Source organism: Gallinula chloropus (genome assembly GCF_964237585.1).
Source record: "Gallinula chloropus genome assembly, chromosome: 35".
Lineage (NCBI taxonomy): Eukaryota > Metazoa > Chordata > Aves > Gruiformes > Rallidae > Gallinula > Gallinula chloropus.
The window spans coordinates 276,575-291,943 of NC_140120.1; the positions used below are offsets into that span (position 1 = coordinate 276,575).

The window sequence follows — 15,369 nt, forward strand, 5'->3', positions numbered from 1 at the left end:
GTCTGATAGCAGTTCCTTCTCCCTCCCTGATAATGTCCCTGCTGCCTGGAGTTGTCCTTGGAGCTATTTCTCTCTGCCCATGTCACCTCCTGCTCTGTGCTCACAGACCTCATCCAACCTGCCCTGTGCTCAGCTCTGCTCTGCAGACCCCTCCTGGTATCAGGGCACTGCCCTGGGAACCTCTGTGTGTGCAGGGCTCAGCCCAGGCTACAACATCTTCATGAGAATCAAGTTTTCTCTGCATATTCTCAAGGGGAGTAATAAGTTCTCATCTCCCACACTCAGCACAGCCCACAGGAGAGGAAAAGCCAAAGCAAAGACTCTGCCTTTAGAGAAATATTCTCTTTGGCATTTCTCAAGAATCAGCCCTGGCTGGTTGCCAAGCTGACCCATGCAACACATTCTTACAGTACAAGTTCCTTATGTTGCCCTTCCCTGAGTCACTACTTTAACCCCGAGGTACTGTCTATATCCCTCCTTAAAGCCCACAAGCCAGACTGAGTCCTGACCCTGGCAGCAGCAGTCCCTGCCCCAGTACACAGACACCCAGGGCACAGGGACCCTGCTCGCAAGGACAGCCCTGGGTGCACACGCTGCTTCACACCTCTGCAGCCATGCCCAGGAGAAGACAGCTGTCCTGCCCTGTCCCTCTGATGGGGCACAAGGGCATCCCTTCCAGGCAGCACTTTCTGTTCCTAGAGAGAACCTGTCCTCCTGACAGACCCCACACACTGCCCCATGTCCCAGCTTTAGGAGATCCCTCCAGGAACAGAACCTGCATTGCCCTGCACCCACAGACATACCAGGCAGAGTGCTGTGGAGATTTCTCCTCCAGTGAGCTCTCAGCATCCATCAGCTCTCTCAGCCTCACAGGTCTCCCCTCGGTGCCTCCAGGCAGTGTCCCCAGCCCTGTGTGCTTGGCAGAGGAGCTGCTCCTGGCCAGAGCTGTCTCTCTGCAGTGCTGCAATATTTCTGAGCTCCCACTGCCCATCCCAGGAGCCCAGCCCAGCTCACAGCAGAGGAGCAGGTGAAGACATCATACTCTCCATCCCCTCTGGACTCCTCCCTAGAGCTCCAGGGAAGCTTCTTGGAAAGAATCTGAAGTTCTCACTGCCTTTCCCTCCCTTGTCTGGGGAGAAATCCTTGTGTCCAGCAGAGTCCTTTCTCCTGATCAAACCAGAGCTGGGCAGGACAATCACCTTTCCTTCTCTCCCTAGGAGATAGGACACCCAGGAAGGGACAGGTAGGGGTCTCTGTCCCCCTGCAAAGGTTAAGGACCATGGCTGCCTGGGAGCTGCTGGGAATTACTGAGGGTGGAGGCCAGGAGAGAGTTGCTAAGACACCAACCCTTGTTGTCACCTGAAGGGCCAGAGGTGGTCCAAGAGACATGAGTGGGTTCAAGGTCCAATAGAGCAATGCTGCCTGGGATGAGGAGCATTTTTGAGCCTGGTGGGGAATTCCTTTGGCCAAATGAAAAGACACCAGATGGTCACAGTTAGGACCATCATTACCCAAAGGCACCACATGTCCAGCAGCAGCTCCATCAGCCAGTTCCTCCTCCTGCCCTTTGCAGACACAGGGGAGCTGCAGCTCCTGCACTTCTGACTGGGCAACAGTTTAATGATCATTGTTAGTGTCTCTCCAACATTTCCTCCTCCCTCAGCAGCCAGTCCCTGGCTGGTAGGGATTGTGGAAGGATTTGGGCAGGTCGTAGGGCAGTTATCACCTCCTACAGCCTGTGACTTTACAGCTGCACAGGCAAACAACCCTGGTACACTGACACGCCACCTGATCGATGGGTGCCTTGACTACATCATCCCAATCCCAATCCCCATCCCAATCCTATCCCATCTGTCCTGGATCTTGCCAGGGCAGAGTTAACCTCCCCAGGCAGGCAGCACAGGAGAGCTGAGTTAGCCCAGGCTGTTTTCCACACCACTTGACATCACTCCCCCATAAAAGGGGCTTGTTGGGGAGGGGCACTCCTGGTGCCTCCAGGGAAGTGCTAGTGCAGCCGAGTCATTGGGTTGGTCATCATGTTGTGCAGGGACTGGGTCATAACTGGGTATAAGTGAAATTCACTCTGGGTTATTCGCCTTTCATGGTGATTTGGTCAGTAAACTGTCCTTAGGCCAGCCCACGGAGGCTCTGTCTGTTCCCCCTGTGGGAGGGAGTGAGCAGCATGTGCTGCTCAGCCACTGGTTGGAGCTGAACCACCACAGCCCTTTTCGGTGCCCAAGGTAGGGCCTGAAGGTTTGTGATAACGGTAGAGGATGAAGTGAGGGGTGCTTTCTCCTCCCCTTTTCCCTTTAGGCTTTTTACAGCATCTGTTGAGAACGTTGACTATCCCTGGGATGTTCAGACCAGCATGTGTGTCTTGCTCTCTGTCCTGAATGTCTGTCTGGACCTCTGTGTTACCAACAACTGCTCCAAGAATATTGCCAAGAGGTCTTCCCTGGGCTGAAGGGTCAGGGGTGGCATGGGGTGTGGGAGGGCATGAAAAAATACCTAGACAAGAAAAACAGATCCAGAGGCACTGTGGCTGCCCAGGCCTCAGAAACCAACACCACAGCTGAGCCAGAAAGAACCCTTCCAACAGGCACTGGAGCTACCCGTGCCTCAGAGAGTGCAGCTCCTCCAGTCTCCCCAACAAGCACCAGGGGTACTCAAACCTCAGAGGCCAACCCCAGAGCTGATCCAGACAGCCAGCCAGCACGCCTGTCAGTCACCTCTATCCAGAAGAAGAAATACATGGAGAAATCAGTCCTCATCGGGAGAGATGCTGATGAACTGAGACCATTGCAAGGCCCTGAAGAGGCAATACCAGAGGTTATAACCCGATCCTTGTCCTTGAGCTGAGAGACATGAGAAAGGACTTCAGCCGCCTTCCAGGGGAGCACATCATCACCTGGCTACTGCCATGCTGGGACAATGGGGCAGGCAGCAGGGAGAAGGCAGGGAGGCCAAGCTGCTGGGATCCCTGTCCAGGGAAGGAGGCAGTAACAAGGCAATTGGAAGGAAGACTCAAGCCCTCAGCCTCTGGAGGTGACTTCTACCAAGTGTAAGGGCAGGGTACCAGTTCATTGAAGATGTTGTGTATTGGCCAGACCAGTGGATGCCCATGGAGAGAGATATCCATTATCTGAGGGGATTAGCCATGTGAGAGATGATTTAGTGTGATCCTGATGATCTGCAGCTCTGTGCATCCTGGGCATAGACGTCCTGCAGAGAGGGCACCTCAAAGACCCAAAAGGGTACCAGTGGGCTTTTGGAATAGCTGCCTCAGAGCCAGAAGACATTGAACAAGTGTCTCTTCTGCCTGGACTGTCAGAAGACCCTGCTGTTGTGGGGCTGCTAAAGGTTGAAGAACAGCGAGTACCAGTTGCTACCATGATGGTGCACAGGCAACAATACCACACCCAACAGAGACTCCCTGATTCCCATTCAGAAACTGATCATCAACTGGAGAGTCAGGGAGTGATTGGTAGAACCCGCTCACCCTTCAACAGTGCAATCTGGCCAGTGCAGAAGCCCAGTGCAGAGTGGAGGCTGGTGCTGGACTATCGTGCCCTGAATGAGGTCACGCTGCCTCTGAGTGCTGCAGTGCCAGACCTGCTGGAACTCCAGTATGAACTGGAGTCAAAAGCAGCCAAGTGCTACACTACAAATGACATTGCAAATGTGGTTTTCTCGACTCCTTTGGCAGCAGAATGCAGGCCACAGTTTGCTTTCAGTTGGAAGAGAATCCAGGACACCTGGGATTGACTGCCCCAGGGCTGGAAACACAGCCCCACCATCTGCCATGGACTGATCCAGTCTGCATTAGAGCTGGATGAAGCCCCAGAGCACCTACAGTATATTGATGATGTCATGGCATGGGACAGCACAGCAGAGGAATTCTTTGAGAAAGAGAAGAAAATGATCTGAATTCTGCTAAAGCTGGTTTTGCCATCAGACAGAGTAAGGGCAAGGGACCTGCTTAAGGAATCCACTTTTTAGGAATAAATTATCAGGATGGGTGTCATCAGATCCCAATGGATCTTATCAATATAATAGCAGCCATGTCTCCATCCACCCACAAAAAGGAGACAGAAGCTTTCCTAGGCACTGTAGGGTTCTGGAGAATGCATATCCCAAACCACAGTCTCATTGTCAGCCCTCTCTAATGTGTAACCTGGTAAGAGACCGATTTCCAATTGGGCCCTGAGCTGCAAAAGGCTTTTGAACATATGAAACAGGAGACTGTGCAGTATCACTTGGACACGTCCAAACAGGGCCAGTTGTAAAGAATATGCTGTACACCGCAGCCTGGGAGAATGACCCTACCTGGAGACTCTGGCAGAAAGCACCAGGGGAGGCTCAGGGTCAGTCTCTCTGGTTTTGGAGTCGGGGCTACAGAGGATCCAGACACTCTAACAGAAAAGGAAATACTGGCAGCACAGGAAGGGGTTTGAGCCACTTAAGAAGTGATTGGGACTGAAGCCCAGCTCCTCCTGGCACCCCGACTGCCAGTGCTGGGCTGGATGTTCAAAGGGAAGGCCCCTTCTACACACCATGCCACTCATGCTACGTGGAGCAAGTGGGTCACATTTAACACACAGTGGGCTGGAATAGGAAACCCGAATCACCCAGGAACCCTGGGAGTGATCACAGACTGGCCAGAAGGCAAAGATTGTGGAATATCACCACAGGAACAGGTGCCACGTGCTGAAGAGGCCTCACTGTACAGTGAACTGCGAGAAAATGAGAATAAATATGCCCTTTTCACCGATGTGTCCTGTGGCATTGCTGGTAAACATCAGAGGTGGAAGGCTGCTGTATAGAGTCCTACACAACAAGTTGCAGAAGCTGCCTATGGAGAAGGCAAATCCAGCCAGTTTGCAGAGGTGAAAGCCACCCAGCTGCTTTAGCCATTGCCAAAGGAGAAAACAGGCCAAATATTACATATTTCTCTATACTATTTCCTGGATGGTGGTCCATGGCAGATGGTCTAAATAATAAATCATGTTATGAACCCTCCCAGTACTCTGAAAACATAAGACCTGGGCTTGATGTAGATGATGTAGAAACAGGGGTGGATAATGTCCTGGTTCTAGCTAGGCCAGAACTCACCTCCCTAAGCAGCCAGCACAGCTGAGCTGAGTTCACCTGGGCTGTTTTCCACACCCCCTGGCATCACTTCCCCATCCAAGGGGCTGGTTGGGGAGGGGTGGTCATGGCATGGTGCAGCACTCTGTTATTGTTGGGTTTGTAAGGTACTCTCTGTGCTATCACTGGGTGTGAGTGTAATTGGGGCTGTTAATCCTGTTTTATGGTGCTTTTGTCAGTAAACTGTCCTTATCCCAACCCACAGAGGCTCTGTCTGTTTCTCCTCCGGGAGTGAGCGAGCAGCATGTGGTGCTCAGCCATTGTTTGGGGCTGAAACACCACAGTTTCCAAACCACAAGCAGTGAGCTTCTGTAGGAGAATGTGGTGGGAATCTGTGTCCAAGGCCTTGCTAAAGTCAAGGTAGACAACATGCAGAGCCCTTCCCTTGTCCAAGAAGCAGGTCACCCTCTCATAGAGGGAGATCCAGTGGGTCAAACAGGACCTGCCCTTATGACCCCAAGCTGACTGGGCCTGATCACCTGGGGGTTCTTCATGAACTGGATAATGCTGCTCAGGATGATCTGCTCCATCAGCTTCTCTGGGACTGAAGTCAAACTATCAGGCCTGTAATGCCCCTGATCATCCTTCTGTCCCTTCTTATATAGGGGGTTACGTTGACTGATCCAGTCAGCCAGGACCGATGGAAAGTGGCTTGGTGAACCCCCCTTGCCAGCTCTTTCATCACCCTTGGCTGCATCCCATTCAGCCCCACAGATGTCTGCACATCTCTGTGGGGCAGCAGGACCATCTCCTCCTGGATTGAGGTGGGCTCATTCTGCTCCCTGTCCCTGTCTCCCAGCTCAGGGAATTGGATTCTCTCTGTACAACTGCTCCTGTTACTAAAGACAGTGGCAAAGATTTCATTAAGCACCTCAGCCTTGGCCTCATCTTTCCACAATGTTTCCTCCTGAATCTGAGAGGGGATGGAGGGTCTCCCTGCTCTTTCTTTTATTTAAATGGAGGACAGATGAATTTCTAGCTGGGCTTTGGACCAAGAATGAGGAGAAACTCTCATCCTGTTGTTCTTCCCTCAGCATTACATACCCCACACTGCCCCAGGAAGAGCCTGAGCAATGCCTGAGAGACAGGACCTGTCTTCCCTGGGGCTGGGGGTCAGGGCTTGGCCTTTCTGCTTCATCAAACCAACCCAGGGCTTGCTCAGCATCTCAGCTGCTAGTACATTGCCTTTGCCTATCAGCCAACATGGCCTCCAATTACCTGTGCTAACGAGTCCCTGGGGAGGCTCAGCCAGCAATGGCTCTCAGTGGGACTCATTAATACTTCAGGTACTTTGGCTTCTGCTTTTGACATGGAGTTTTTTGTGTAATCTCCTCTCAGTACCTGAGCTTCAAGGACTCAGCACCAAATGCACCCCAGGGCTCATTAAACATAAAAAGCAAGCCCTAACGAGCTGTGTCTCTTGATGTAATTATCTTCAAGTCTTCAAGAGATGTACAGATCATTGAAGCTGTTTCAAAGGGAGCTCAGAGTAAAATTGATTTCTTTTTCAGGGTGTAGGTTATTATTTTCACTGTAGAGGAGAGGTGACAACCTCTGACTGAGATTGATCCAGGGTGCCTCCTAAGGAAGTCTGGACTGGTCTGAAAAAGGGTCCCTTGAGGCAGTGGGGAAAACCTTGCTGCAAATCTCCACAAGCCCACCATGACTCTCACCAGCCAACTGGGACTTGCATCCCTTGTCCTTACATCAGGTCTCTCTCTGCACTCCACAGTGGGGCATTACAGCCCCTCTGTACCAGCTCCCCTGCTTTCCTTAGAGAACTGGCTGCACACAGGCAGCACACAGGGAGTTATTTTCCCACCAACACAAGAAACCTGACAAGATTCACCATTAAATTCAACACTCCTCACTCTGTGCCAAGTGCAATCTGCCACCAGTGAGGTTCACCTGCAAAAAAGCTTAACCCTGTGAGAGATGTTCTAGTGAGGAAGGAGACTGTGAAATCACCACAACTCAAGAGCTGGCTAAAGACAGAATGAGTCAGACAACTGCCAGAAAGGCAAGGGTTTAACTCCCTGAAACTCAGAGCAGCAGCTGGATGGTTGGGAGGTGTCTGAATGGTCCAAGGGGAAGGGGAAGGGAAATCTAGAGACCAACCAGAAGCACTGGTGTGCAGATCCACTGTGGGAACAATGATTTCAGACATGGTCAATTGACTTTGGACAGGTAGAAATATGTGACAGACAGGGGAGATTAAATGCACAGCTGTCCTGTTTCTGGCCAGGCAAGAGTTCACCTCCCCAAGCAGCCAGTGGATGTGAGCTAAGTTAGCAGAGGTGACCTGAGTTAGCACAGCTGAGCTGAGTGTGTCCAGGCTGTTTTCCACACCACCTGACATCTCTCCCCCATAAAAGGGGCTGGTTGGGGAGGGGGACTCCTGGGTTCCTTAAGGGCAGTCTGAGTGTGGCTGGGGTGTTTGGTTGGTTCTTGCATTGTACAGTACCTTGTGATCCTTTTGTCAGTAAAGTACTCTCTGTTATCACTGGATGTCAGTGTAGTTTGTGATGTGCTGTTATCATTTTTTCACAGTGATTTTGTCAGTAAACTGTCCTCCTCCCAGCCCAACCTGGGCACACAGCCTGGAATTAAAAGGCAGGGAGGCCAAGCAGCTGGGATCCCTGTTCAGAAAAGGACTCATTGACAAGGTGATTGGAAAGAAGTCTCAAGCCCTCAGCCTCTGGAGGCCACTTCTGTCCAGTGTGGGGGAAATGTACCCGTTCAGTGAAGATGTCATGTGTTGGCCAGGCAAGTGCATGACCACAGAGCAGAGTGTGCAGTGTTTGAGGGGATCAGCCATGTGAGAGAGGAATTACTATGATCCTGATGATCTGCAGCTACCCACCAATCCTGATGAAGTCCAATGTCCCTCACCCACGTGGTGTAAGTCTGTGTGGAGTGCACCAGCATCATATGCCAACTGCCTGGCAGTAATAGATTGGGGAAAGGAAGACGCACCGACAGTGGCTGAGGTGTCTGGCCAACTCCTGTGGGGGTGCCCTGTGGGGGTGGTTGCAGCAATGGAAACAAAGCAACTGGGAGTGCAGAGGCAAACCCATCTGGCCATGATGTAGATGGTGTGCAAAAAGGGGTGGATAATGTCCTGGTTCTGGTCAGGCCACAGTTATCTCACCTGTGCTGGCTGCTTGGGGAGGCTGAGTTAGCCCTGGCTGTTTTCCACACCACCTGACATCACTTCTCCATAAAGGAGCTGGTTTGGGCACCACTCCTGGGTGCCTCCAGGGCAGTCTGAGTGCAGCTGGGGTGTTGGGTTGGTCCTCCTGTCCTGCAGCACTCTGTAATCCTCAGGTGGGTAAGGTACTCTGTGTTCTCACCGGGTATGAGTGTCATGGGCTGTTTATTGTTCTAGTTTCATGGTGCTTTTTTCAGTGAACTCTCCTTATCCCAACCAACAGAGGCTCTGTCTCTTTCTCCTCTGGGAGTGAGCCAGTGGTGTGTGGTGCTGAGACACTGTTTGGGGCTGAATCACCACAAGCATTTACAGCACTCTCTCCTCTTTTTATTGATTTTCTATCATGTCCTTTAATGCCTCTTGCTGAGGCACCACAAGTCAGCTGAGGCTTCTACACTCACACATTCACCACTGACACATCGGAGCTTCACTTCCAGCACACTCTGGCAAAACCCGTCCAGTCCTGTTTTGTGACCAATCCAGCACTGGTGACACATGATAATTTATTCATTGGTGCCCAGTGCTTGCCCAGCATCAAGGCCCTTCCTGATTCACATGCTGCTCCACTAGAAAGTAAGCTCAGGGAGCACTGGTTGTTGTGAGGGAGGACTGCCAGGGCAGCTGATGCCAGCTGCCCAAAAGCATCTCCCATGCATGATGACATCATCAGTGAGCAGGGTTAAACCTCAACACCCGCACATCAAGGGAATTCAGACATGACTGGTGGAGCAGCAGTGTCAAGGAGGAGGCTTTGGGCGTTCTGAGGGATGCCACAGCAGCCAGGGCTGCTACACAGGAACCTGGCCATGAGCACATTGGGCAGCACTGGGAGCAGTACGGCCACCCAGGCAAAGGCACTCACTGTCAGTTTGACTCAGCACTGCTGTGGACACCAGCAGAGAGTCCAGCAGTGGGAGGTCCCCAGCTCAGGACGAGTGTGGAGGAACAGTCACAAGGTTGAGAGAAATTCTGCTAAGATAGGGTTAGGGGTCTTGTGTGGAGAGGCTGAGAGATCTGGGCTTCTTTAGCCTGGGGAAGGGGAGTCTGAGCAGAGTATAGGGGTAGCTCCAGAGAGATTGAAATTCCCTTTTCAAATGAATGGCAATTAAAACTAGAGGTGCAGATGGGTTATGAGCATGGAGAAATGCCATTCTGAGGGTAGTGCTGTGGTGCTTGGAGTTACTTGGTGGAAGTGTGGATGAGCTGGTGGCTTGGTTTATCTGGGAACAGCTGGCGAGGAGGGGGAGACAGCAGTACAGGCAGGGACATCCTGGGGTGAGAACAAGATAGGGAAAGGGGTTGGGTGCCTGCAGCCTGCAGAGAAACTGGCACAGGTGTCGGGCAGTGTGAGATGGGCTGTGGTGCAGAAGGTCAGGGGTGCTGGCCAGGCTGAAAGGGCCTGATAGAAATGAGATCACAGCCCTTGGGTGTGGCTGATGTCCCTGCAGAGGCCTCAGAGGAGACACATTGTCCTCGTGGCCATGGAACATCATTGCCTCCTTGAACTCAACCTAGGGAGGCATCCATGTGTCACATCCCTGTCCTACCCTTGGTATCACACTCCCCACATCCAATGTAAGAGCCCTGAGACACAGGTGAGGGTCAGGATCTCCCTGCTCAGGGGCTGGGGCTCAGCACTTGGCATTTCTGCTTCATCAGACCAAGCCAGGGTGTCCTCAGCATCAGAGCTGCCTGTGCTTTGCCTGGGTTTGTCCTCATGGGCTCCAGTTGTGAGGTGTAAGATGTTCATGGGGAGGTTTTGTCAGGAATGGCTCCCAGTAGGGCCCATGAACGCTTCAAGGTTCTTTGGGCATTAGGTCTGACTGACATTTTCAGAGGTTTCTTCACTCTCCTCTTAGTATCTGGGGTCTGTGGACTCAGAAGCAAATATACCATGGGGCTCATGGAAATACAGAAAGCCTTAAAAATCATATCTCTTCAAGACCTTTTCATTAAAAAAATCCAGACTTCTACAAATAATTGGATTTCAGTTAGGTATTTAATGATGAACAGTTCAAAGGAATATTACAATGGAGGATATTTTTCCTTCACGGGTATTTCCTGTCATGGCTCAGTTGATAGAAGAAATGACAGCAGCATTCTGGGATGGACATGGGTCTCCTAAGGAGATCTGGACAGGCAGGAAAAGCAGTCTATTGAGACCCAAACCTGTCTGGAGAACCTTGCTCTTCCAAAGCCCAGCAGTTCCCTCACTGGCCTCCTGGGACTCCCAGCACTTTTCCTCCCATCATCTGTGCTCACAGGCACAGACAGATTTCTCTGACAACAAACAGCAGTTCAACATGACACAGTTTAATACCCATGAAATCTCTCTCCTCAGCTGCTGCTACGGCCAAGCAGCGTGTGCAGGGGGTCAGCTCTCAGAGGAGATTCTCTCCCAGAACAGTTTCAATCAGATCCATAGAAAGGTCACTTTTCAACACACTGAACTCCTGACAGATCAGTTCATTAGACTGCTGAGAGATGGGACGTTTCCAACTCTCTGAAACTCAAAGGAAGTACCAGAGAGCTGAGCAGCATCTGAATGTCCAAAAGCAAGCAGAGCTGGAATCCTGTGATCAAAGTGAAGTGCACACATTCAGCCAGTCTGATGAAAAGTTGCCCCTAGGCATGGCTGTGTCATCAGGAGAGGTGGAAACACATGACTGACCAGGGAGATGAAAGAGGCAGACTGATGGTGAGGCAGGTACAGGGGAAGGGGAGTGTTTCTTCTGCTGCCATGTCTGAGTCAAACAAGACCAGAGACACTGCATGAGGAATGGGATGAAGGTGTTATTACATTAGAGACAAAACAGATGGAAAAAGCCCACAGAAACGAAAAGTCCCTACTAAATACAGACTGGTCCTAATGTGAGTTCCATGACCAGCGATATGCAGAAGAAGATGAGCAGTTTATTGCTGCTTAGAAACATCCAGTCATCATTTTCCACATGGCATCCTTGAGCTCCTGGTTCCTCATGCTGTAAGTGAGGGGTTGAGTGCTGCAGGAACCAATGAGGAAAGAAATGCCAACACCAGGTCCCAAAAATAGGGAGCAGATGGACGGAGGCATCAGGTAAGCAAACATGGCAGTGATGACCCCAACACACATTCCTTGTCCCCTGTGTGACTCAGTCAGAGGAAGGACAGCATTAGATGAGTTTTGTTGTTGTGTCGAGCCTGCTCTGCCCATGAGAGTGACCACTGCAGGATCTCTCCCTCTCCTTATCTTGAGCATTTGTTATATCTTCTCTTCACTATGCAGCTGAGGAGGAGGAATGGTTGAGCAGCTTTGGTGAACACCACACATTGAAAAAGATGTGGAAAGGGAAAAAATACATGGGCATGTGAAGTCAGTGGTCATAGGCTGCAGTAATGATCATTAAAGTTTTGCCCAGGAGAGCAGCCAGGTAGATGCCCAGGAAGAGGCAGAAGTGCAGGAGCTGCAGCTCCCGTGTGTCTGCAAAGGGCAGAAGGAGGAACTGGCTGATGGAGCTGCTGTTGGACATCTGCTGCCTCTGGGTATGGAAAAGTGCTGCAGAAGTAAAAGAAGTTTGGAGAGATTTATAACAAGGTAAATGAAAATGCTGGATTTGTCTCTCAAATACCCAGGGAGAGCAGAAGCCTCTCCCATAGGCTCCAAAAGAGTCATTCCTGGTCTTCAGTTTTGGGTATGAGCAAATGTGGGTGACACTCACTTTCCATCTGATGAGGCTCACTCTCATGGAGAAGAGTAAATTACAACTTGCCTCCATTCCTAAGGGAGCTGTGACCAGCAGCTCCCATACAGAAGGTGCCTATTTGTGCCACCAGAACTGGGGCAAGAGGAATTGAAACTCCAATGGGTTTGTGGCAGCCATAGGTCAGAGCAGCAAGTCCTTCCAGCCCCAGGGCTGCAAAGCAAGGATGAAGGGTCTGGAGTTACTCGACTGACTCCCTTCCATTCACAGGGGAAAGAGACCCTTCCTTGTCCCTTCCTGTGGGTCGTGTCTCATAGGGAGACAAGGAAAGGTGATTGTCCTGCCCAACTCTGGTTTGATCAGGAGAAACGACTCTGATGGACACAAGGATTGCTCCCCAGACAAGGGAGGGAACATTACAAACTACTTCAGTATCTTTCCAAGTTAGTTCCTTTGAGCTCCAGAGACACCACGAAGGAGTCCAGAGGGGATGGAGTACGTGACAGCTTCACCTGCTCCTCTGGTGGGAGCTGGGCCGGGCTCCTGGGATGGAGGGAGCTCATGGCAATCCAGCAGCTCCTGAAAAGAGACAGCTCTGGCCAGGAGCAGCTCCTCTGCCAAGCACACAGGGCTGGGGACACTGCCTGGAGGCACCGAGGGGAGACCTGTGAGGCTGAGAGAGCTGATGGATGCTGAGATCTCACTGGAGGAGAAATCTCCACAGCCTCTCCCTGGTATGTCTGTGGGTGCAGGGCAATGCAGGTTCTGTTCCTGGAGGGATCTCGTAAAGCTGGGACATGGGGCAGTGTGTGGGGTCTGTCAGGAGGACAGGTTCTCTATAGGACCAGGAAGTGCTGCCTGGAAGGGATACCCTTCTGCCCCATCAGAGGGACAGGGCAGGACAGCTGTCTTCTCCTGGGCATGGCTGAGGGGTGTGAAGCAGCGTGTGCACCCAGGGGTGCCCAGAGCTGTCCTTGTGAGCAGGGTCCCTGCGCCCCGGGGGCTGTGTGCTGGGGCAGGGACTCTGCTGCTGCCAGGGTCAGCACTAGGGCTGTCTGGTGAGATTTGCACAGGGAAATGGAGAGTGGGAGGAGTGACCCAGGGAAGAGGAGCATAAGATTGTTCTGCAGTAATAATGTGCTGCATGGATCATGTCTTCTCCCAGCTCCATCTGATCCCTGAGAAATTCCAATGGGACATTGAAGAACAACATCAAGGAAACATTTTCCTGTAGGTTGAGTCTTTGCTTTGGCTTTTCCTCTCCTGTGGGCTGTGCTGACTGTTGTAGATGAGAACTTACTTCTCACCTCAGTCATAGCCAATGAAATCTCGATTCTCATTAAGTCTTGAGAGAACTTATTTCTCCCCAAAGAATATGCAATGAAAACTCAATTCTTATTAAGACTTTGGAGCTTCTCCTGAGCCCTGCACACACAGAGGTTCCCAGGGCAGAGCCCTGATGCCAGGAGGGGTCTGCAGAGCAGAGCTGAGCACAGGGCAGGTTGGATGAGGTCTGTGAGCACAGAGCAGGAGGTGACTTGGGCAAAGAAAAGCAGCTGCAGGGACAGATCCAGGCAGCAGAGACATTATCAGGGATGGGGATGGAGCTGCTCACAGAAATATCCTGGCAGTGCGGATGTGGGACCTCCCTGACATCCCCTACATTGCTGACACTTTCCTACAGCAACCCCTTTGTTTCTACCACCCAGCACAGACTCTACACCCAGAGTTCCAGAGTTTCAGAGTCTTCTTCTTGGCAGCCCAAACCCAGTGAGGAGCAACCCCTGAGTGCCTGTCAGTCTGTCCCTGTCCTTATAGCCTTGGCTGCAGCATTTCTTGCTGTTTCCTCTCCTGTCCTTGCTGCCTTTGTCCCATCGTTACTTGGGGCACTGGGCACGTCCATAGGTGGGGCTGGCACTGAGCTGACCCTCATCTCAGGACCCCCAGTTCCTAACCCAGATGACCCTCCTCCCATCAGTGGCACACTCAAGCCAGCAAAAAACAGCACATCTCCCAAAAGCGACCTGACAAAAGTCTTCCTGAATCCAGAGAGTCAATTTGAGGGCATTCCATAGTAGTGAAAGGGATTTTCCTCAAAAAAGATTCCCTAATTTCTCACTGTGCCTTTTTCTCCTTGGACAGGTCTCCACACTTGACAGCAGCAAATGACCAACAGCAGCTCCATCAGCCAGTTCCTCCTCCTGCCCTTTGCAGACACACGGGAGCTGCAGCTCCTGCACTTCTGGCTCTTCCTGGGCATCTACCTGGCTGCTCTCCTGGGCAATGGCCTCATCATCATCACCATAGCCTGTGACCACCACCTCCACACCCCCATGTACTTCTTCCTCCTCAACCTCTCTCTTACTGACCTTGGCTGCATCTCCACCACTGTTCCCAAGTCCATGGCCAATTCCTTGTGGGACACCAGGGCCATTTCCTACACAGGATGTGTGGCTCAACTCTTTTTCTTTGTATTTTTTATTGCAACAGAGTACTGTCTCCTCACTGTCATGGCCTATGACCGCTACGTTGCCATCTGCCACCCCCTGCACTACGGGACCCTCCTGGGCAGCAGAGCTTGTGTCCACATGGCAGCAGCTGCCTGGGCCAGTGGGTTTCTCTATTCTGTGCTGCACACAGCCAATACATTTTCCCTCCCCCTGTGCAAGGGCAATGCTGTTGACCAGTTCTTCTGTGAAATCCCCCAGATCCTCAAGCTCTCCTGCTCAGATGCCTACCTCAGGGAAACTGGAGTCCTTGCATTCAGTCTCTGTTTATCATTTGGGTGTTTTGTGTTCATTGTGGTGTCCTATGTGCAGATCTTCAGGGCTGTGCTGAGGATCCCCTCACAGCAGGGACGGCACAAAGCCTTTTCCACCTGCCTCCCTCACCTGGCTGTTGTCTCCTTGTTTATCAGCACTGGCATTTTTGCCTACCTGAAACCCCCCTCCATCTCCTCCCTATTTCTGGACCTGTTATTGGCGTTTCTTTACTCAGTGGTTCCACCAGCAGTGAACCCCCTCATCTACAGCATGAGGAACCAGGAGCTCAAGGATGCTGTGTGAAAACTCATGACTCTATGTTTCTAAGCAGCAAAAGTCATCTCATCTTCTTCTGCTTATCACTGTCCATTTAACTCACATTAGGACTAGTCTTGTAGCTATTTTAGTTGTTTAATTTTTTCTTCTAGTATGTCTGAGCTATAATATCATGGTGCATGTTCATCCCATTCCTGCTGTATTTCCTGCTCTTGTGGTTCTCAGACAGCGTGTAATGACGAGCTGTGCTCTCTTTGCATCATGTCTGCCTGGACAACGCCACTTTCTTTCC

General features: G+C 51.5%; 1 protein-coding gene across 1 annotated transcript; it reads left to right on the top strand.

The window, feature by feature from the left end:
* Positions 1 to 14,204: 14,204 nt before the first annotated feature.
* On the top strand, positions 14,205 to 15,104 carry LOC311203041 (olfactory receptor 14C36-like; the record flags this gene model as incomplete). Its single annotated transcript, XM_084277678.1, has 1 exon — positions 14,205 to 15,104. The coding sequence occupies one exon, from the start codon at positions 14,205 to 14,207 to the stop codon at positions 15,102 to 15,104; it is 900 nt and encodes a 299-aa protein (XP_084133804.1).
* Between the last annotated feature and the right edge of the window lie 265 nt (positions 15,105 to 15,369).